Genomic DNA, 24,141 nt, shown 5'->3' on the forward strand with positions numbered 1-24,141 from the left:
AAAGGAGCAAGCCAGCGGCCTTGATTCAAGTTGATGAAAATTGTACAAGTTCTGTCATTTCTCAACTGTGAGATTCTAAGTGCATCATTCACTTGAAAATTGTAGTCTTTGACATGTTTATATTTTGTGTTTTGTAGGACATTGGATTTTTTGCTGAAAGTGATTATGAGAGCTATGTGGTTTGCGGGTGGCTTTCATTGGATGAGTGTAAAGGGGCGCCGTGCTTTGCCCACAGAAGCACCTATAATGACATTAGCACCACATTCTTCATACTTTGACGCAATTCCAGTTACCATGACCATGGCTTCCATTGTAATGAAGGCAGAAAGCAAAGACATTCCTATATGGGGAAGTAAGTAATTCTTTACTGAAAATGATATAAATTTAAAAAAATTGCAGGAATTGATCAGTGTCTATTAAAGCAAGACTGAAACTGCTGTACTGTACCTGTGCTCATTCATCACTTCTTATCATGCATTATGACATGTAAAATCTGTTTCATATTCATTGATTTCACATATTGAAATGTGAATGTTAAGTAGAATCGGGATACCAAAGATTATTTCTGAAGTGCTGATGCATCGTAGTTATGTAACTATTGCCATGTAGTTAGTTCATTTAGTTTTTCCACCAGTCACTTACTAGCAATAGTATAATATTTTTGCATCATTCTATTATGAGACTTTGGGATAGGCAAATCCAGTCTCCTAAGTATTGTAGTTTAATTTTTGCAATCCTTTAGATTGCGTATTGATCTTTTAATGAACACAATTCACAATTTAATACAACCATTTAGTCATAAATCTTCAATTCATAGTTTTTTCAACCAGTAGAATTTATGGCAAAATTCCTATGACTGTTTTAGCACTGAGGATTTTACAGTCAGGCATGCACATGTACTATGTTTTGCTTTAGTAAAAATATTTATGGCATGAAAGTGCCCCGAAGACATTTGAAATGCGATAAATATTAATGTTGCTAATAACTAAATAAAGTTATACTGCTGTGACGCTACTAACCAATTTTCTTCTCTGCACTAGTATGTAGTCTGGGCATACTGCAATGTTAAACTCAGCTTTTGGGAATTGAAAGCAATTTTAATCTTCTTCCCAGAATGCTTAAAATCAGTACACTCATCCTGGGTTCAGGTAGTGATGTAAACTGGTTTAAGTGTTATGGTCATGTCTTATTATGCTTCTAAGCTGCTTGATAAGATTACAATTTCAGTTGTTCCGATATCCACTTTGACGTTTGTTATTTAGCTGCCTAATTTGCATAATGTGAAGACTGTAACTTTTATATCCTGTTATACTCAATTTTAAGTGTATTTTATATGTAAAACAGCAAGTGAGTCACAGATTTGCATGGAATATGTTTTGTGCCTGTAGGTAGTATGGAAATTGGATCAGTTCAGGATAAAATTGTACGGTAACAGTATAAGCTTTCAAAAAATTTGCACTAGCATTCTGGCTATTTGAGTCTCCAGTGGCTTCCATAATCTAACCACTCAGTGCCTAAATGTAAATGAACCTACCAGCTCCCAAAGGCTCAGAAAGTGGATTGAATATTCTTGGATGATGAAATGCTAATTCAAGTTTTTTTTTTTAAACTACATTTCTCCATATCTCACAATTTACTCCCAAGATTTCTAAACTTTTAACTCCCTCATGCTGACCAAGAAGCATAGCTTGCTGACTGAAAGCTCATAAGAAAGAGGACCCATCGAACCTGCTCTGCCATTCAGTAGGGTGATGGATGATCTGATTGTGGCCTTTCCTGGCTCCCTATAACCCTTGACTCCCTTGTCAACCAAAAATTTGTCTAACTTAGCGTTGAATATATTCAATTACCCATGGCTCTTTGTGGAAGAGAATTTCAAAGACTAATGACACGCAGGAGACATTCTTCCTCATCTCAATCTTAAATGAGAGACATCTTATCTTTAAGAACAAAGAAAGAACAAAGAAAAGTACAGCACAGGAACAGGTCCTTCGGTCCTCCAAGCCTGCGCTGATCATATTGCCTGTCAAACTAAAACGTTTTGCACTTCCAGTGTCCGTATCCCTCTTTTTCCCCATCATATTCATGTATTTGTCAAGCTGCCTCTTAAACACCACTATCTTCCACCACCTCCCCAGGCAGCGAATTCCAGACACTCACTACCTTCTGTGTAAAAAAAAAACTTGCCCCACAAATCTCCTCTAAAGTTTTCTCCTCTCACCTTAAATCTATGTCCCTTAGTAATTGACTCTTCCAACCTGGGAAAAAGCTTCTGACTATCTTCTCTGTCCATGGCACTCATAATTTTGTAAACTTCTATCAAGTCGCCCTTCAATTTCCGTCACTCTAGTGAGAACAATCCGAGTTTCTCCAACCTCTCCTCATAGCTCCAGACCTGGCAGCATCCTAGTAAACCTCCTCTGCACCCTCTCCAACACCTCCTTATCCTTCTGGTAATGTGGCGACCAGAATTGCACACAATATTCCAATTGTGGCCGAATCAAGATTCTATACAGTGCAGCATGACTTCCCAGCTTTTATACTCAATACCCCTGCCGATGAAAGCAAGCATGCCATATGCCTTCCTGTCTACCTTATCCACCTGCGTTGCCACTTTCAGTGACCTGTGGACCTGTACACCCAGATCCCTTTGCCTGTCGATGCACTTAAGGGTTTTGCCATTTTCTGTATAATTCCTACCTGTGTTAGACCTTCCAAAATGCATTACCTCGCATCTTTCGGATTAAATGCCATCTGCCATTTCTCCGCCCAAGTCTCCAACCGATCTATATCCCGTTGTATCCTTTGACAATCCTCTTCACTATCTGCAACTCCTCCAACCTCAGTGTCGTCTGCAAACTTACTAATTAGCCCAGTTACATTTTCCTCCAAATCATTTACGTATACTACAAACAACAAAGGTCCCAGCACTGATCCCTGCAGAACACCACTAGTCACAGCTCTCCATTCAGAAAAGCACCCTTCCACTGCTACCCTCTGTCTTCTATGACCAAGCCAATTCTGTATCCATCTTGCCAGCTCACCTCTGATCCCATGCGACTTTACCTTCTGTTCCAGTCTGCCATGAGGGACCTTGTCAAAGGCCTTATTGAAATCCATGTAGATAACATCCATTGCCCTTCCACCGTCGATTATCTTTGTCACTTCCTCGAAAAACTCAATCAAGTTAGTGAGACATGACCTCCCCTTCACAAAACCATGCTGCCTCTCACTAATACGCCCGTTTGCTTCCAAATGGTAGTGAATCCTGTCATGAAGAATCTTCTCCAATAATTTCCCTACCAATGACGTAAGGCTCACCGGCCTGTAATTTCCTGGATTATTCCTGCTACCCTTAAACAATGGGACAGCATTGGCCATTCTCCAGTCCGCTGGGACCTCACCGTAGCCAGTGAGGATACAAAGATTTCTGTCAAGGCCCCAGCAATCTCCTCCTGTGCCTCCCTCAGTACTCTGGGGTAGAGCCAATCTGGTCCTGGGAACTTATCCACCTTAATATTCTTCAAGATGCCTAACACTTTTTTTGATCTCAACATGATCCAAGCTATATACCCTGTCCTTCAGTGTAGCAACTGTCAGGCAGCCTATAAACCACTCCCACCAGTGACTTATTTCCTTTGCTCTTTATTATCTCCACCCAAAATGACTCTACATCTTGATCCTCTGAACCAAGATCATTTCTCACTACTATATTGATCTCATCCTCTACCACCACCTCTTTCCCCCTCAATCTCCTCCCATGTTTTCCTGTTCTTGCCTCTTTCCCATCATTCCATCTTCACTCCTTTCTTGTTCTCTCCGGACACAAGTTTTAAGAGTGCATATACACTACAACTTTTACATTAATGCAAATTGGATTTGAGTTTGCATCATCAACATTGGCAACTTGTATTTAGGCATGGCAGCTTCAGCATGCACAAACATCCCATTACACTTTGCAGAGGCATAATAAAAGCAGCATAACACCAAGGAAAGAAGACCAGCTTTGCTTTTACCCCTATCTTTACTGAACTATATTGGCTTTTGGACTCCAGAGCCTTAAATTTAAAATTTATCTCCTCATCTTTGAACTCTTTCTGGACTTGCCCATCGTGACTTCGGTAATCACTTCTCACTCTAACAATCTCTTGTGCATCTTTTCCTCTCCTCCAAAGTTGATCAATGTGCCTTCAGCCATGAAGGCCCTGTGCTTTGGAACGCCATTTTACCTGTTTTTGTCCCTTAACACCCTCCACCCCTCGGTCTCAGCCTGCTACCTTCCTCTGCAGCAAGTGTAACAAAGACTGCTATGCCAGAGTGGGGCTTCTGAACCATTCCAAGAAATGCTTAATATACAGTTGACAACAAAGGCATACACCATCATCCAACAAGATGGAAGGCTAATGGTACAGTTCACTACTGCTGAGCCCCATTTGCCATGTGATTTCACCCCCTGGACTTGCCGTAATATTGAGAACTGGCTGAAAATGCTTCCCAGTACCAACCATAGACTCCTGTGAGGGAACTAAGACCTCAACCTTTACATTTTTATGTCATATATAGATATACTCGTGGCTATTTCTAAAATTTTAAAAACTGGACAAAGAATTTTTAAAATGGCTGAAGCTATGTCTGTCTGTGACCTGTGAACAAAAGGAGCTATCTGGTAGTATCAGTGAAACTTGCACTTTATTATCTCTGAAGAGGACTATACAAAGGCCTTCTGCATTTCATAACCCAGGTTAGCCAACTAGAGTCAACTTGTCTGCTAGAACAAGGGGCCTCGTAACCGTCCTTTTAATTCTTAATGGTTGAGACATCAAACCATCTCAGGGCCCAGATGAGGGATACACAGCCCTTGTCCAAGACAATATGGAGAGGTGGGAATCATGTGATATGGACCTCCAGCTTATAGACCCAGTTATATTGCCTTGCTGTACTCTACAATTTTACCATCTAGCATCACAGAAAAGGGGCGTTGCCCAGATTAAATACCTGGCCCCATCTACATTGTACCATCGCCGACAAGACTGATTCATCCCTGCATGTCTTTCTCACTGTGTGAAGTCAACACCACCGAAAAATTATATTATACTGCATCAGTTTTCTGCCCACTGGCCTCCATGAAGGAATACCTCACTAGACTTTGATTCTGGACTCTAGATCCATGTGAAACAATATTTATTTTCTCTGTGGTTTCTGTGCTGTATATCTTTCCTTTCTCTATCTCTTTCTTTTACTGTATAAATGTGAAGGAGGCAACATTGCTACCCTGATCCCGTGCTTGTGTGTACAAATAAACCAACCCTATGAGTTTGTCCTATCTCAAGTTTGCTGTGAGGTTATTAATAGAAAATTGGATCATATCAAAACTGAGTTTGGGAAATACGCCACCGCTTATAGAGGGGGAGGCAAATCAAAAACACCTTTCTGCTAACAGGCGGGTGTTGAGAAGAGAAATTAGTGGGGTTTAAATTAACCCCCCTCTTGTCCGTTACAAACTCCTGTAATGGAGATTTGTCTTGTATTCTAGGTTTACCTTCAATAATTACTTTGACAGGCTCCACAATGTTGATTTCAGCGAGTCACTATTTTTGTCATATAATCTGCAGGTATAGCACTTATAAACAAAAAACATAATGATAAATGTACTTCTTTCGTAAAGATCAGATTTTTAAAAATTAGTTCATTGGATATGGACATTGCTGGTGAGGCTGGAATTTATTGCCCATCTGACTTTCCCCAGACAGGGAGATGTGGGTTGTCTTATTTAATGCTACAGACTTAGATATGGTGCTCTGTGTACTTGCTGCCTTTGGTCTGCTTAATATGTAGATGGTACACGCTAACCGTGATATGCCAGCTAGAAGATAAAGATCAAATGAGTTTCTTTATCCTGGATGGTGTCAAGTTTCTTGAGATAAAAACAAAAAGTTAAAAACAAAAAACTGCGGATGCTGGAAATCCAAAACAAAAACAGAATTACCTGGAAAAACTCAGCATGACTGGCAGCATTGGCGGAGAAGAAAAGAATTGACATTTCGAGTCCTCATGACCCTTCAACAGAACTGGGTGAATCCAAGGAGAGGGGTGAAATATCAGCTGGTTTAAGGTGGTTGGGGGGTGGGGGGAGAGAAGTGGAGGGGGTGGTGTGGTTGTAGGGACAAGCAAGCAGTGATAGCAGATAATCAAAAGAAGACAGGTGTCAAAAGTCGTGATATTATCTAAACGAATGTGCTAATTAAGAATGGATGGTAGGGCACTCAAGGTATAGCTCTAGTGGGGTTGGGTGGAAAGGCTAGCAGGGCATAAAAGATTTAAAAATAATGGAAAAAGGTGGGAAAAGAAAAATCTATAAATTATTGGAAAAAATAAAAGGAAGGGGGAAGAAATGGAAAGGGGGTGGGGATGGAGGAGTGAGTTCAAGATCTAAAATTGCTGAATTCAATATTCAGTCCGGAAGGCTGTAAAGTCGGAAGATGAGGTGCTGTTCCTCCAGTTTGGGTTGGGCTTCACTGGGACAATGCAGCAAGCCAAGGACAGACATGTGGGCAAGACAGCAGGGTGGAGTGTTAAAATGGCAAGCGACAGGGAGGTTTGGGTCATTCTTGCGGACAGACTGCAGGTGTTCTACAAAGCAGTCACCCAGTTTACGTTTGGCCTCTCCAATGTAGAGGAGACGGCATTGGGAGCAATGAATGCAGTAGACTAAGTTGGGGGAAATGCAAGTGAAATGCTGCTTCACTTGAAAGGAGTGTTTGGGCCCTTGGACAGTGAGGAGAGAGAAAGTGAAGGGGCAGGTGTTGCATCTTTTGCGTGGGCATGGGGAGGTGCCATAGGTGGGGGGTGATGGAGGAGTGGACCAGAGTGTCCCGGAGGGAGCGATCCCTATGGTATGCCGCCGGGGGGGGGTGAAGGGAAGATGCGTTTGGTGGTGGCATCATGCTGGAGTTGGTGAAATGGCGGAGGATGATCCTTTTCACGTGGTCCATCTCTGACACTTCCCTTCCCTTCCTTGACCTCTCTGTCTCAATCTCTGATGATAGACTGTCCGCCAGTATTCATTACAAGCCTACCAACTCCCACAGGTACCTCGACTACAGCTCCTCACACCCCGCTTCCTGTAAGGACTCCATCCCATTCTCTTGGTTCTTTCGCCTCCATCGCATCTGTTCTGATGACGCTACCTTCAAAAACACTTCCTCTGACACGTCCTCCTCCTTCCTTAACCGAGGTTTTCCACCCATAGCCATTGACAGGGCCCTCAATCGTGTCCGGCCCATCTCCCGCGCATCCGCCCTGATGCCTTCTCCTCCCTCCCAGAAACATGATAGGGTCCCCCTTGTCCTCACTTATCACCCCACCAGCCTCTGCATTCAAAGGATCATCCTCTGCCATTTCCGCCAACTCCAGCATGATGCCAGCACCAAACGCATCTTCCCTTCACCCCCCCGGCGACATACCGTAGGGATCGTTTCCTCTGGGACACCCTGGTCCACTCCTCCATCACTCCCTACTCCATCACTCCCTACTCCTCAACCCCCACCTATGGTACCTCCCCATGCCCACGCAAAAGACGCAACACCTGCCCCTTCACTTCCTCTCTCCTCACCGTCCAAGGGCCCAAACACTCCTTTCAAGTGAAGCAGCATTTCACTTGCATTTCCCCTAACTTAGTCTACTGCATTCGTTGCTCCCAATGCCGTCTCCTCTACATTGGAGAGACCAAACGTAAACTGGGCGACCGCCTTGCAGAACACCTGCTGTCTGTCCGCAAGAATGACCCAAACCTCCCTGTCGCTTGCCATTTTAACACTCCACCCTGCTGTCTTGCCCACATGTCTGTCCTTGGCTTGCTGCATTGTTCCAGTGAAGCCCAACGCAAACTGGAGGAACAGCATCTCATCTTCCAACTAGGCACTTTACAGCCTTCTGGACTGAATACTGAATTCAACAATTTTAGATCTTGAACTCCCTCCTCCATCCCCACCCCCTTTCCGTTTCTTCCCCCTTTTATTTTTTCCAATAATTTATATAGATTTTTCTTTTTCCACCTATTTCCATTATTTTTAAATCTTTTATGCCCTGCTAGCCTTTCCACCCCACTCCCACTAGAGCTGTACCTTGAGTGCCCTACCATCCATTCTTAATTAGCACATTCGTTTAGATAATATCACCACCTTCAACACCTCTGTGTTCTTTTGTCTGTGACATTTTTTGATTATCTGCTCCTATCACTGTTTGCTTGTCCCTACAACCACACCACCCCCTCCACTTCTCTTGCCCCACCCAACCCCCCCACCATCTTAAACCAGCTTATATTTCACCCCTCTCCTTGGATTCACCCAGTTCTGTTGAAGGGTCATGAGGACTCAAAACGTCAACTCTTTTCTTCTCCGCCGATGCTGCCAGACCTGCTGAGTTTTTCCAGGTAATTCTGTTTTTGTTCAAGTCTCTTGTGTATTGTTGCAGCTGTACCTATCCAGACTAGTGGAGAGTATCCTATCAGATTCCTGACATGTGGTTTGCAGAAGCTGTAAAGGCTTTGAGAAGGCAGGAAGTGAGCCTTTGACTTGCTGTAATATCCATGGCATTTACGTGGCTAGTCCAGGTGAATTTCTCGTCATGGGTAACCTGCAGGATGTTAATCGTGGGTAACATGGTGATGGCTGTGTGATTAAATGTCATGGGGAGGTGGTTAATTTTGTGTTCTCATTTGTGATGGTCACTGCCTGGTACTTGTTTGGCATAAGTGTTACTTTCTATGTAATAACACAGTTCTGGATGTTATCCAGGCCTTGCTGCATGCGGACATAAACTTCAGTGTTCTCTTGAGGAATTGAAACTGGAGATAACTACTAAAATCATCAGCCAACAGCCCAACTTCTGACTTTATGATGAAGGGACAGTCATTTATGAAGCAGCAGAAGATAATTCAGCGTGTGCACAGCCCTGAGGGTTCTTGCAGTAATGTCCTGGGGCTGAAATAATTAATCTCCAACAACCACAGTAATCTTCCTCCTTGATGACCCGTGCCAATGGAATGTTCCCTGAACCCCATTGACTTCAGTTTTACTTTGGCTTCTTGGTTCCAGGATTGGTTATGTCCAAAGGAGTCACTTGCTTAGCTCACCTTACCTTATCCAACTCATACAACCGTTGCCTTACTGCTAAACATCAACAAAGCAATGTCAACAGTGTTATCAAATAGCAATCAACAATCTGTCTACCAATGCTCAGGTTGGGTTTCGCCCGGACCACTTGGCTTTAGATCACATTAAAGTCTTGGCCAAAATATGGACACAAAACATTAATTCCAGGGATAGAAATACTCAGCAAGTCTGGCAGCATTTGTGGTGAGAGAAACAGCGTTAACCATTTCAGGTCGGTGACCTTTCATCAGAAGTGAGAAAAGATAGAGATCTAATATATTTTAAGCAAGTGAAGGGGGAAGAATGGGGCAAAGGACAAAAGGGAAGGCCTGTGACAGGGTGGATGGCTGAGAAATATTAAATGACAAAAGGTTGATCATGCAAGGCCAAAAGGAGTGGTAATAGGATAAACAAAGAAATAGAAAATGTGCCCAGGGAAATCTGAATGGCAAAATCAAGAACAGTTGCCTCAGGAAACAAAAAAGAGGAAAATGAGAGAAGAACCAAAACCAGCAGAGAATAAGGAAACAATGTGGTTATGATCTGAAATTGGTGATCTCAACGTTGAGGCCAGAAGGATGTAAAATGCCTTATCAAAAGATAAGGTGCTGTTCCTCAAGCTTACACTGAGGTTCATTGGAACACTTGCAGGAGAGAGAGGTCAGAGTGGGAGCAAGGTGGAAAATTAAAATGACCAGTGACCAGAGTCTCAGGGTCATGCTTGCAGAGTGGATTAAGGAGTTCCGCAAAGCAGTCACCCAATCTAAGTTTCGTCACCCAGTGAGGGGAGACTACATTGTGAGCAGCAAATATGATGTACTGTGTTGAAAGAAGTACATGTAAATTGTTCCACCTGCAAGGAGTGTTTGGAGCCTTGAATGGTGAAAAGGGAGGAGGTCAAAGAATCTGAGTAATCATGACACAGAAAGCAACCATTTGACTCAAGAAGACCATGTCGACTCCCTCTAAAACAATTCAGTCAGTCCCATTCCTCTGCTGAATCTCTGTAACCTGTTAAGTTCAGTTCCCTGAAATGCCCAACCTATTTCCTTTTGAAATCATTCATTGTCTTCACTTCCACCACTTTCATAGGCAGAGTCTTCTGGGTCAAAACCACTTGCTGTGTGTTTGAAACAAAAAGCTCTTCCTCACATTGCCCCTGCATCTTTTGCCCAAAGGCCTCATTCTGTGTTACCTAGTACTATCAGCTAATAGGAACAGTTTTTCTTTGTCTACCATATCTAAACCTGTCATGATCTGGATTATTGATTTTAAAAGCTTTCCTACCACCAGGGTTAAGCTGACTGGCCTGTAATTGCTGGGCTTATCTTTGTACCATTTTTTGAACAAGAGCATGACATTTGCAATTCTCTGGTCCTCTGGCACCACACTTGCATCCAGAGGATTGAAAGATTCTGGCTAGTGCCTCTGCAATTTTCACCCATAACACTCAGTATCCTTAGATGCATCTGATCTGGACATGATGACATGAGTATACCAGCCTATCCATACTTCTTTAACTTTTAGTCCATCCAGTGTCCCAACTACCTACTCTTCCACAATGACTTTGGCAGCATCTTCCACGGTAAAGACATCATGCAAAGTCCCCATTTAGTATCTCAGCCATGCCCTGTGTGTCCATGTGTAAATCACCTTCCTGGCCTCAGCCCTACTCCTTTTACTATTTATATGCCTGTAGAAGACTTTTGAATTCCCTTTTATATTGGCTGCCAGTCTCCCCTCATACTTTTTACTGATCTTATTTTCTTTTTTCAATTCCTCTCTGAGCTTTCTATATTCAGCCTGGTTCTCACTGGTATTATTAACTTGATATCTGGCATATGCACCCCTTTTCTGTTTCATCTTACTTTCTATCTCTTTTATCATCCAGGGAGCTAGGCTTCGTTTGTGCTACCTTTCCCTCTATGGGAATGAACTTTGAATATACCTGAAATATCTTCTCTTTAAAGGCAGTCCATAATTTTGAGGATTGTAGGGCTAGCTGAGGTTAGAGAGAGAGGGGGATGAGGCCATGGAGGAATTTGAAAACATGGATGAGAATATTAAAACCAAGACATTGCTTGACCCGGTGCTAATGTAGTTAAGCCAGCAGAGGGATGATTGGTGAACCAGACTTGCTGAATGTTAAGACATGGACAGCAGAGTTGTGGAATGGCTCCAAATTTACAGAGGGTAGAATGTGGGAGACCAACCAGGTGTGCATTGGAACAATCAAGACTGGGAGGTGAAAAAGGCAGGAATGAGGGTTTCAAAAGCAGCTTGGCTGAGACCAGGGCTAAGTCAGGCCATGTTATGGAGGTGGAAATAGGCAGCCTTTGTGATGGTGCAAATGTGTGGTTGGAAGCTCATCTCAGGGTTAAATGTGACACCAAGGTTGCAAACAGACTGACGTAGTCCCACTGTTGCCAGGGAGAGGGATGGAATTCATAACTAGGGAATAGAGTTTTGAGTGTGATCTGAAAATGATGACTCCAGTTATCCCAATATTTAATTGGAGGAAATTTCTACTCATCCTGTACAGGATGGCAGGTGAGCAGCATGATAATTTGACGAGTGGGGGGAGGGATCAAGAAGTGGCTGTGAGGTCGAACAGGTAAGAATAGAATAGATGAGAATAGAACCAGCTGTGAGCAGTCCCACGCAGCTGGACAACAGTGGAAAGGAATTTGAGGATGGTGTGGTCAGCCATGTGAAAGGCTGCAGAAAGGATGAGAAGGGATAGTTTTACCTTTGTCACAATCACATGGGATGTCACGTTTGATTCTGATAATAGCCTTTTTGATAAGGGACGCAAGCCTGATTGGAGTGGTTCAAATATGGAGCTCTGAGAAGGAGGGGCATGAATTTGGAAGATGACTGTATGTTCTACAGGGAGTCAACATGGTGGTCTTGGGTCAAATGGTCTCTTTCTGTGTCACAATTACTGAGAGGAAAGGGAGGCTGGAGACGGTACAGCAGTTTGCAAGGATGGTGGAGTTACGGGTTGATTTTTTTTTAATGAGAGGTGATAACAATAGATTTAAGGGAGCGAGGGGCAACATCTGAAGAGAGTGAACCATTAACAATACCAGCTCATATATAATTGTCAGCAATGATTTGTTAAGATTTGCGTAGAGACCAATAACTTGAAAAAGAAGTCAAACATGAATGGCTGAAATGATCACAAGAAATAGAAGCAGGCCCCTCAAGCCTATGATCGTGGCTGATCATGAGCTTCAACTCCATTTTCCTGCCCATTCCCCATAATCTTTAATTCCCAGACACCAAAAATCTGTTTATATCAGCCTTAAAGGTATTCAACGATGGAGCAACCATAATCCTCTTGGGTAGAGAATTCCAGAGGTTCACAACCCTTTGAAGTAATTTCTCCTCATCTCGGTTCTAAATGATTGGCCCCTTATCCTGAGACTGTTTTAAATTCCCCAATTGGTGGAAATAATCTCTCAGCATCTACCCTATCAAACCCCCTGAGAATTTAGGTTTCAATGAGCTCGCCTTTCATTCTTCTAAACTCTAGAGAATATAAGCCCAATTTACTGAGCCTTTTATCATGGGACATTCCTCTCATGCCAGGGATCAATTTAGTGAGCCTTTGCTGTATCGCCTCCAATGCAAGTATATCCTTTCTTAAATGTAGAAATCAAAACTGCAAACAGTATTCCAAATGCGGCCTCACCAAAACCATGTACAACTGTAGCAAGACTTTTTTTATTCTTGTATTCCAATCCCCTTGCAATTAAGGTCAGTGTTCCATTTGCCTTCCTATTTCCCTGCTGCACCTGCAGGCTAACTTTCCGCATTTCTTCTACAAATCTCTTTGAACATCAACACTTATAGGGTTCATACCTTTTGAAAAAATATTCTGCTTTTCTAGTCTTCTGACCAAAGTGAATAACTTCACCTTGCCCGACCTTATACTCTGTCTGCCATTGTGTTACTCAGTGTCACTTAACCTGAGTATATCTCTTTCCAGCCTCTGTGCTCTCCCCGTAGCTTACCTTCCCACCTAGCTTAGCATCATCAGCAAACTTTAATACATTGCTCTGTATCTCTTCATTTAAGTCATTAATGTAGATTATAAATAGCCAACATGAAAAAGCCCTGTTTTGCCCTCTGTTTTCCATCTGTCAACCAACCCTCTATCCGTTCTAAAATACTATCCTCAACTCCATGTATCCTTATCTTGCTTATTAACCTTTTGTGTGGCACCTTTATTGAATGCCATTTGGAAATCCAGTATACTACATCTACTGGTTCCCCTTTACCTACCCTACTAGTTACATCCTCAAAAACTCATGAATTTGTCAAACAGGATTTCCCGTTAGTAAAACCATATTGATTTGCTCTAATACTATGCCTTTCTAAGTGCATTGTTAAGACTTCCTTAATAATAGATTCCAGCATTTTTCCCAACAACTGATGTTAGGCTAACAGGCCTGTAGTTCACTGCTTTCTCTCTCCTTCCTTTCTTCCTTGAAAAGTGGTGTAAATTTGTCAACTTCCAATCTAATAGGACTGCTCCTGAATCTCAGGAAAATTTTGGAAAATCCTAGCCCGCCCACCTACTATCTCTGCAGCTAAAACCCCAGGATCTAGACCAGGTCTCAGGGATTTGTCTGATCTTTAGTCCCTTAAATTTTGCCAATATTCTTTCTCTGCTGACATTAATTTCCTCACTTTTTTAGTCCCTAGGATACTCTGTTTCTGGTCTTGTGGATACTTGTATCTTCTGTTGTGAAGACAGATAAAATATTTGTTCAGTGCCTCTGCTATTTCCTCATTCCCCATGATAACTTCTCCTGTCTCTGCTTCTAAGGGGCTAACATTTACTTTAGCTACACTCTTCCTCTTGATAGCCTTATAAAAGTTCTTACAAATCTGTTTTTATATTCCAGGCTGGTTTACTCTCATTCTAATTTTTCCCTATTTATCAACTTATTGATGGTCCTCTGGTTTCTAAAACACTTCAATCCTCAGACTTGCTATTGTTTTTTTGCAACATTACAAGCATCTTCTTTTGATTTAATACTGCCCTTAACTTCCTGAGTGAGCTATGGGTGGGTCTTGTTTGAGCTTTTGTTTTTCAATGGAATGTACTTTTGATGAAGTTATTGTTTCTTTAAATGTTTCCCACTGTTCATTTACTTTCATACCGTTTCGTCTAATCACCAATTAACCTTAACCAGTTCTCCCCTCATACCCATGTAATTGGCGTTGTTTAAGATTCTTGTTTGTGATTGTTTGTGTCACTTTCAAACTTAACATGGAATTCCATGGTATTATGATCACTATTTCCCAATAGATCTTTTACCATGACATCACTAGTTAATGCTTCACTACGCAATACTGGGTTGAAGATAGCTTTATCCCTAGTTGGTTCCACAATGTATTACTCCAAGAGTGTCGTGAAAACATTCACATGCTCATCTTCTACACCACTGTCTTGCCAATCTGATTGTCCCAGTCTGTATTGATGATTAAAGCTCTCCACAATTATTACATTGCCTTTGTTACAGGTTCCAATAATTTCTTGTTTAATGTTCTGCTCAATGGTATAATTACTATTAGGGGGAGATCTATAAACCAATGCTTTCTGACTTTTGCTATTCCTAATTTCCACCTATACTGATGCTACTTCATGATCTTCTGAGGCAAGACCCTTTCTCACTATTGTCCTTATGTCATCCATCCTCATTTGCCATTCTGTCTCTTTCCTAAATAATGTGTATCTTCAAATATTTACTTCCCACCCTTGATCACCATGTAATCATGTCTCTGTAATGGCAATTAAATCAAAATCATTTATCTCTATTTATGCCACCAGTTCATTTTGTCTTTTTGTGGATGCTTTGAGTATTCAAATAAAGAACCTTTAATTTCAATTTTTTACTTCTATTCTTCATTCGTCTATAGGCAAATTTTGTTAATGCCTCGACCTTTCTCTTTGGATTTCTCAATCTCTCTTTACCCGGGCCCTCCACTTTCGCACCACCACACGCCCATTAATTTCAAGCCCTGTCCACAGCCCCAGTTATACGATTGCCCAGGACACCGGTTTCAGCCTGGTTCAAATGGAACCGATCTTGACAGAATAGCTCACTCTTCCCTGAGTATTGATGACAGTACCCATAAATCGAAACCTCTTCTTTCTTCTTCCCATACCGCTCTGAACCACATGTTTAATTCCCTTGACCATGTGCCAATTTGCGAGTGGCTCAGGTAACAATCCAGTGATGATTATCTTTGATGTTCTATGTTTTAATTTGGTGCCAGCTCCTCAAATTCTCTTAGCAGAGCGTCATTCCTGATTGTACCTATGTCGATGGTTCCCACATGGATCACGACATCTGGATCCTCCCCCTCCAACTACCAATTTCTTCCCCAGTCACAAGGTGATGTCCCTAACCCTAGGACCGGGCAGGCAACACAACCTTTGGAGCTTCTTGTTGTAGCTGCAGAGAACAGTAACTGTCCCCCCCACTTGAGTGGCATCCTTCACCATGGCACTGTGGTCAATCCGCTCATCCAACTTGCAGTCCTTTTCCTCATCCACACAGGTAGAAAGCATTTCATATCTTGCTGGACAAAGTCAGGGGCTGAGGCTCCTCCATCATACATGCCTGTTCCCCTTATCTGCCTGGATCGCAGCCACACCTTCCTGTATCTATACGCTGACGAACAGTGTGTCCAGATAACCCTCCCTCTGCCTGATGCTCCACAATGTCTGCAACTCAGACTCCAGCTCAGCAACCTGAACCAAATTTACACAAGCTACAGACATTTACTGCAGATATGGTTGGCTGGGATTGTAGTGCATTCTACAGGCTGCAGTCATGGCACACTATCAATCCTGCCATGTCTGTTTAATTAGTTAATTAAATATTAATAATTAATTTATACAGTAAAAGTAGTTGAAAGTTGCACTCACCTAGCGGAGACAAGGAAGGAAACTCGCCAACTACTGGAGGCTGAAAAAAAGCAGAAAAAGGTGGACCTCTTTGCTCCTCTGCACTGGATTCCCACCTGAACCAAATTCCCAATGACTCACTCAATCTGTGTGTCACTCAGGTGTAGTGTCATGTCTGGGCATTCTCCCCATTGCACAAGATTTCAAGTTCTAAGACTTTTACTGTAATAAAACTAAAAGTAACATTGACTAGGCACGATTTCAGTAGGCAACTTATACTATAAACTAGATCCCCTATTTAACTTTCGTCCGAAAATCCCCCAACCATGGTTATGTTTTACTCTGTCCCTTAAATGGACACCTTCTTCAAGAATGAGTCCAAAGGTATTCTCAGCTCCCTTTTCCTTTTCCAGCTGGATAACTCTTACTCCTCATCTAGCTTTCAAGGTGAGGGACAATTTGGAGATCCCTCCCTTGAGCCAAAGATAGTGAATCTTCCGGCTTTGTTTAAACCCTCACGAGTTTGGTCCCTTCAACCTAAGTGTGAATTCTTGTCTGCAGCCTGCACAGTGAGCAGTAGAGCCATGCTGCACCCACACCCCTTCTCCCACGTGTGGCCCCCCTTGTGTGCTCTCTCTCTACACACACACACACGCACACATTCACACTCACACACTCACACTCTCTCCCTCTTTCTCTCTCCACCCCCCCACTCCCTCTCTCAGCTCCTGCCTCCCCCCCTTCTCTCTCCGCCCACCTCCCCCCTTCTCTCTCCGCCCGCCTCCCCCCTTCTCTCTCCGCCCGCCTCCCCCTTCTCTCTCCGCCCGCCTCCCCCCTTCTCTCTCCGCCCGCCTCCCCCCTTCTCTCTCCGCCCGCCTCCCCCCTTCTCTCTCCGCCCGCCTCCCCCCTTCTCTCTCCGCCCGCCTCCCCCCTTCTCTCTCCGCCCGCCTCCCCCCTTCTCTCTCCGCCCGCCTCCCCCCTTCTCTCTCCGCCCGCCTCCCCCCTTCTCTCTCCGCCCGCCTCCCCCCTTCTCTCTCCGCCCGCCTCCCCCCTTCTCTCTCCGCCCGCCTCCCCCCTTCTCTCTCCGCCCGCCTCCCCCCTTCTCTCTCCGCCCGCCTCCCCCCTTCTCTCTCCGCCCGCCTCCCCCCTTCTCTCTCCGCCCGCCTCCCCCCTTCTCTCTCCGCCCGCCTCCCCCCTTCTCTCTCCGCCCGCCTCCCCCCTTCTCTCTCCGCCCGCCTCCCCCCTTCTCTCTCCGCCCGCCTCCCCCCTTCTCTCTCCGCCCGCCTCCCCCCTTCTCTCTCCGCCCGCCTCCCCCCTTCTCTCTCCGCCCGCCTCCCCCCTTCTCTCTCCGCCCGCCTCCCCCCTTCTCTCTCCGCCCGCCTCCCCCCTTCTCTCTCCGCCCGCCTCCCCCCTTCTCTCTCCGCCCGCCTCCCCCCTTCTCTCTCCGCCCGCCTCCCCCCTTCTCTCTCCGCCCGCCTCCCCCCTTCTCTCTCCGCCCGCCTCCCCCCTTCTCTCTCCGCCCGCCTCCCCCCTTCTCTCTCCGCCCGCCTCCCCCCTTCTCTCTCCGCCCGCCTCCCCCCTTCTCTCTCCGCCCGCCTCCCCCCTTCTCTCTCCGCCCGCCTCCCCCCTTCTCTCTCTGCTCCCTCCCCCCTTCTCTCTCTGCTCCCTCCCCCCTTCTCTCTCTGCTCTCTCTCTCTCTCTCTCTCTCTCTGGCTCCCCTCCCGCCTCTCTCTCTCTCTCTGGCCCCCCTCCCGCGCCTCTCTCTCTGGCCCCCCTCCCGCGCCTCTCTCTCTCTCTGGCCCCCCTCCCGCCTCTGTCTCTCTCTCTGGCCCCCCTCCCGCGCCTCTCTCTCTGGCCCCCCTCCCGCGCCTCTCTCTCTCTCTGGCCCCCCTCCCGCGCCTCTCTCTCTCTCTGGCCCCCCTCCCGCCTCTGTCTCTCTCTCTGGCCCCCCTCCCGCGCCTCTCTCTCTGGCCCCCCTCCCGCGCCTCTCTCTCTCTCTGGCCCCCCTCCCGCGCCTCTCTCTCTCTCTGGCCCCCCTCCCGCGCCTGTCTCTCTCTCTGGCCCCCCTCCCGCCTCTGTCTCTCTCTCTGGCCCCCCTCCCGCCTCTGTCTCTCTCTGGCCCCCCTCCCGCCTCTGTCTCTCTCTGGCCCCCCTCCCGCCTCTGTCTCTCTCTGGCCCCCCTCCCGCCTCTGTCTCTCTCTGGCCCCCCTCCCGCCTCTGTCTCTCTCTGGCCCCCCTCCCGCCTCTGTCTCTCTCTGGCCCCCCTCCCGCCTCTGTCTCTCTCTGGCCCCCCTCCCGCCTCTGTCTCTCTCTCTGGCCCCCCTCCCGCCTCTGTCTCTCTCTCTGGCCCCCCTCCCGCCTCTGTCTCTCTCTCTGGCCCCCCTCCCGCCTCTGTCTCTCTCTCTGGCCCCCCTCCCGCCTCTGTCTCTCTCTCTGGCCCCCCTCCCGCCTCTGTCTCTCTCTCTGGCCCCCCTCCCGCCTCTGTCTCTCTCTCTGGCCCCCCTCCCGCCTCTGTCTCTCTCTCTGGCCCCCCTCCCGCCTCTGTCTCTCTCTCTGGCCCCCCTCCCGCCTCTGTCTCTCTCTCTGGCCCCCCTCCCGCCTCTGTCTCTCTCTCTGGCCCCCCTCCCGCCTCTGTCTCTCTCTCTGGCCCCCCTCCCGCCTCTGTCTCTCTCTCTGGCCCCCCTCCCGCCTCTGTCTCTCTCTCTGGCCCCCCTCCCGCCTCTGTCTCTCTCTCTCTCTCTCTGGCCTCCTCCCCCTCGCTCTTTCTCTCTCTCTCTCTCTGGGCCCCTCCCCCTCGCTCTTTCTCTCTCTCTCTCTCTGGGCCCCTCCCCCTCCCTCTCTCTCTGGCCCTTTCCCCCTCTCTCCACTCTCTCTCGCTCTGCACCCCCACCTCCCCGCATTCTTGCAGACTGACCCTGTCTGTGAGGTTCAGTGATATTGTTAGGAAGGCAGAAACTCTAATCTGACATTCCTAACTCTTCACTATGACTTGAAGGCTAACAGTGTATCTACTGTCAACACAGCTGCTCTGGTCATTGCTTACAGGTGTGACTATCCTGCACCTTCCTCCCAGTTAAACAACCTGGGCCTCTCTTTAACCTTGAACAACCAAGCCGTCCAAGCTTCTTGTCAGTATAATTCAGAACAGGTTACATGATCTACTTCATTCCTCCATTTTACCCTCAATTAAAGACAGAGTCCTGAAACACAATCTCATAAACCTCATACTTGCAGCAATTTTGAAGGGGAAGGTCATGCTTGAATTATTTGAAGAAGTAATAAAGATAGATTAAGTTAATGCAGTAGATATAATACCTCTAGATTTTCAAAAAGCCTTGGATAGGTAACCACGTAGTAGACACATGACTAAGATTAGAACATGCAAATTAGGGGTGTCACTTGGCCACAGAGCCTGCTCCACCATTCAATAAGAACATGGCTGATCTAATTTTAACCTCAACCTCACATTCCTGCCCACCCCTGATAACTTCTCTCTCCCTTGCTTACCAAGAATCTACCTACTTCTGCCTAAAAGATATTCAAAGACTCTGCCCCAATCACCTTTTGAGGAAGAAAATTCCAAAGTGTCTCAACCCTCAGAGAAACAATGTTTCCTCATCTATCTTAAATTGTGTGACTTTTTAGACAGTTGCCCCTAGTTCCAGATGCTCCTACAAAAGGAAATATCCTTTCTACTTTCATCCTGTCAAGTACCCTCAGGATCTTATGTTTCAAGCAAGTCTCCTCTTATTCTCCTAACAAGCCTAGCCTGTCGAATCTTTCCTCATAAAACAATCTGCCCATTCCAGGTATTAATCTAGCAAACTTTCTCATAAATGCATTGAGAGCAGTTCAATCTTTCCTTAAATAAGGTGACCAATACTATACACAGTACTCCACATGTGGTCTCACCAATGCCCTGTGTGACTGAAGCATAACCTCTCTACTCTTGTATTCAATTCCCCTGTAATAAACTGTAACATTCTATTAGTTTTGCTAATTACTTGCTGCACCTGCATACTAACCTTTTGTGATTTATGCACCAGATCCCTCTGCATCTCAGCTCTGCAATCTCTCACCATTTAGATTTTTTATTAGCTTTTTTATTCGTCCTGCCAATATGGACATTTTCACATTTTCCCACATGATACTGCATTTGCCAGATCTTTGCCCACTCACTTAACCTATCTACGTCACTTTGTAGTCTCCTTGTGTCCTTTTCACAACTTACTTTCCTACCTATCTCTGTGCCACCAGCACATTTAGCCACCATACCATCCAAATCATTTATATAAATTGTAAAGAGTTGAGGCCCCAGCACTGATCCCTGTGGCACACCACTCATCACATCCTGCCAACCAGAAAATGACCTGTTTATGCCTACTCTTGTTTCTTGTTAGCCAATCGTTTATCAATGCCAATATTTTACCCCCTACACCATGAGCTTTTATTTTCCACAATAACCTTTGATGAGGCACTTTATCAAATGCCTTCTGAAAATCTAATTACAGTTCATCTGCCACATTCCCTTTGTCTGCATCACCTGTTACTTCTTCAAAGAACTCCAATAAATTGTTTATACATGATTTCTCTTTCACAAAACGACGTTTTTTCTGCCTGACCACCTTGAATTTATCTAAGTGCCCTGTTATAACATCTTTAATAATAGCTTCTAACATGTTCCCTATGACGGTTAAAACATGTGGAGTCAGGGACAAGTGGCAGAATGGATACCAAACTGGCTTCAAAACAGAAAATAAAGTAGGGGTTGAAATTAGTTATTCAGATTAGCAAATGGTGGAATGTGGTGTTTAACAAGGTTGGGATCACTGATCACCATTTGCTTAAACGATTTATGCTTGGAAACCTGAAGTACAATTTCAGAATTTGCGAATGACAGAAAATTGGCAATTATACTTAATATAGAGGAGAACTGCAATTAAAAATATAGGAAGATATTAATAAACTTGGAGAATGTGTGCACATTTGCCAAATGAGTTTCAAAAAGGTAAAGTGTGATGCAGTACATTTTTGGTAGGAAAATGCAGAAGCCAAATACTCCTTGGAAAATAAGTGTCTGAGATCTGGGGGCAAAGATACACACTTCACTAAGGGTAGTGATGGGAATCAAAAAAAAATTAACAACAAAACTCAGATTAGGGATAAAATTGAAAAGCAGACAAGTTATTTTAAATCTGTCTAGAGCCTTGGTTAGAGAATATTTGAAGTAACGTGACCAGTCCTTCTCTCCATATTTATAAAAAGTGTATCGAAGCACTGGAGAAAGTGTAAAAAAAATTTCCTAGAATGTTAAACAACTGAGTTTATACGCATCAGGAAATACTTTTTTTACCCGTTAAGAGAAAACCTTAGTGGTGACATCATTCAAATTTTGAAATTGTTTAATAGGGTAGACTAGGAGAACATGTACTGATTTCTAGGCGAGACCAGAACTCCAGGCCATGAATATGATACTCACTAAAAAAAAGTTCAGAAGTTTCAGGAAAAACTTATTTTCCCAGCGAGTGGTGAAAATGTGGAACTCACTACAATGAAGTGTAGTTGAGATGAATGGTGCAGATGCATTTAGAGGGAAGTTAGGTAAGCGAATGCAGGAGAAAGAAATAGAAGGGTGTGTTGACTAGGTTAGATATAGTGGGGTGGGAGAAGGCTTATCTGTAGCATAAATACTGGCATGGACCTATTGGGCCAAATAGTCTGTTTTTGAACTGTGAATACTTTGTATTGTTTCATTGACTGACTAGCCTGGTGGATTAAAGCCATCATTATGAGTGTAACACATTTCTGCTTGCATTTTGGTGATTTAATCATTCAGATCTAATTTTACAGGAGAACACTAACATTGCAGTAACAAAACAAATGCTGAACTGTAGTTTTTGTCTTTTATGTATTAACTGCGCCAACAGAACAGAATTGAACTAGAGTTGGTTCAATGTGACAACAGGTTACTATGAAATATACGACATGCCTTTTTAATGAGAATGATTATTCAGCCCAAATTAAAGATCCATTAAAATAAAAAGAAATTGGAAATAGACAGTGAACTAAAACATCTGAAAGAGGGAAGCAGATTAACAGTTCAAGTCAAATTCTCTCATTATTTTCAGTTTCTTTTTAAATTTGGCTTTGCAGATCTATGGTAATTTTTTCCATGATTATTGCAATGCTTTGAAAGTGTTCTTTTTCTAAATTATATTTGGCTCTGTTGTTACGCCAAAGTACAATAAGTAAACTGAGGACATCTTGTCATCTGAGCTATCTAATGTGCAGAGCTACATCAATCCAAAAAACAGCTTGCATTATATTCAATCTTTCAATATGGCAAAATATCATAAAGCACTTAAAAATAAATCCTTATTCACAATACTATTGCCGTAGCATTGAGATGCAGGTGGATCACAGAATTTGTAGTGAGTGGATCTTGTAAATTAGATGAGGTCAAAAGCCGACACCAGAATTCAGGGAAATTTCCAGTGGGGGAGCCCTAAACAAAGGGATCAGTGAAGGTATGAGGGACAAGTTGACTGTGGTAGATTGGAAAAACATATTAAAAGGTAAAAACAAAAAAACTGCAGATGCTGGAAATCCAAAACAAAAACAGAATTACCTGGAAAAACTCAGCAGGTCTGGCAGCATCGGCGGAGAAGAAAAGAGTTGACGTTTTGAGTCCTCATGACACTTCAACAGAACTACCTAGAACTACCTGCACCATGCAGGAAAATGACATTGAGGTAGTTCAGCCGTGATATAGTTGAATGAGGAAGTTAGCTCGACCTAGTTCCTATGTTCTGAAAGGACAGTGGAGGACATTGCATTTTCTATGTTGCATTTAACTTCCAGTAAAATAACAGGCCCATGTGATTGGATTTTCAAATCACTATCCGATGAGATCTCTAACACCCAAGATTTCAATGATGGGTCACTCTATGCTGGGTTACTCTATGCATTTCAGGCAGAGACAGGAGAATTTATAATGGTGTGGGGAATGTTTGCCCTACATGAATAAGGATGCCTTATGTTAAAACAGATAATATCTCGCACATCAAAAATTTGAACATATACATAATTACCCAAAGCTGTCTGAAATGGTTAGGGTTCACTGTTTACATATAAGATGAAGTACAGGTTATTAAAGTCAAGTAACCTTCTGAAAGAAAACCCAGGCTTTCTGCCCGTTAACTCATTTAAGACCATTGCTGTTGGCTGGAAAGTTTTGGATCTGAATAATGGTCAAAAATCACAGGTTTTCAGGAACAGTGAAACTCAGTGGGACCATTCTTAAGCAGCTGGAGAGATTTTCTAATTCTTATGCCAAATATTCACTTCCCTTTCTTCCTTTTTCCTCACCAGCAACTGGGAAGATATAAATTGTGGCCTAAGGGTAATCTGAATAGCTCAGTAAAATATGAAAAAGCAATTATGAGTGTCACCTTTGGTAGCTGAGACCATACCATTCACTAATGACAGAGCACTAGACTATGAAATAGGGATAGAGTAACAACGCTGCTGTTTCATTACTTCAACCACTGTAGCTGGGTGGAGGTAATGTTTTTGCTGCTTTTTTTTAGTCTCCCACAACAAAGTATCTCAAAAACTAATGGACAGATTTCAACAAAAGTTGGTACACAGGGTATGGCCCAAGGAAGAATGAAATAGTTTAAGTTGAAGATGTGGACCCAGACCCTGGAATTTTTTTTAAAGGCTCCTTTAATATTGGGAGATGGGGCATATTTTTTTTAAAATAATAACGTGTTATTTTATTTAATATATTGTTTGATTTTGAATGTTGTGGATTGTCTCAGCTGCTATGGAGGAAATTGTCACAGCTGTTAAAATGTGAGCAGAGTTTTCAGTGCAGTTGTTGCATGTGGATTAGCCTGAAGCCTCCTCAGTGGTGAAAAGTTTTAATAATTATTTCTTTCACAGCCCATCAACCAGGCAGGGAAAAAAATCTCCAGGAAGAACTGTGTAATTGCAATAATGTTGAGTTAACACACTGTGACGGGGGTATGCGCTGTACTGAGTGCCTTCCTTCGCTTG

At 44.1% G+C, this 24,141-nt stretch overlaps 1 protein-coding gene across 3 annotated transcripts in view; it reads left to right on the forward strand.

Annotated features, from left to right (window-relative positions):
* LOC121275952 (lysophosphatidylcholine acyltransferase 1-like) overlaps positions 1 to 24,141 on the forward strand; it is a 209,783-nt gene that overhangs the window by 105,923 nt on the left and 79,719 nt on the right. For all 3 annotated transcript variants that reach the window (XM_041183858.1, XM_041183859.1, XM_041183860.1), the window contains exon 3: positions 138 to 352. In XM_041183858.1, the coding sequence (XP_041039792.1) occupies positions 138 to 352 (215 nt within the window). The remainder of the gene's footprint in view (positions 1 to 137; positions 353 to 24,141) is intronic.

The sequence above is a fragment of the Carcharodon carcharias genome, chromosome 3 (assembly GCF_017639515.1).
Source record: "Carcharodon carcharias isolate sCarCar2 chromosome 3, sCarCar2.pri, whole genome shotgun sequence".
NCBI classification, from domain to species: Eukaryota; Metazoa; Chordata; class Chondrichthyes; order Lamniformes; family Lamnidae; genus Carcharodon; species Carcharodon carcharias.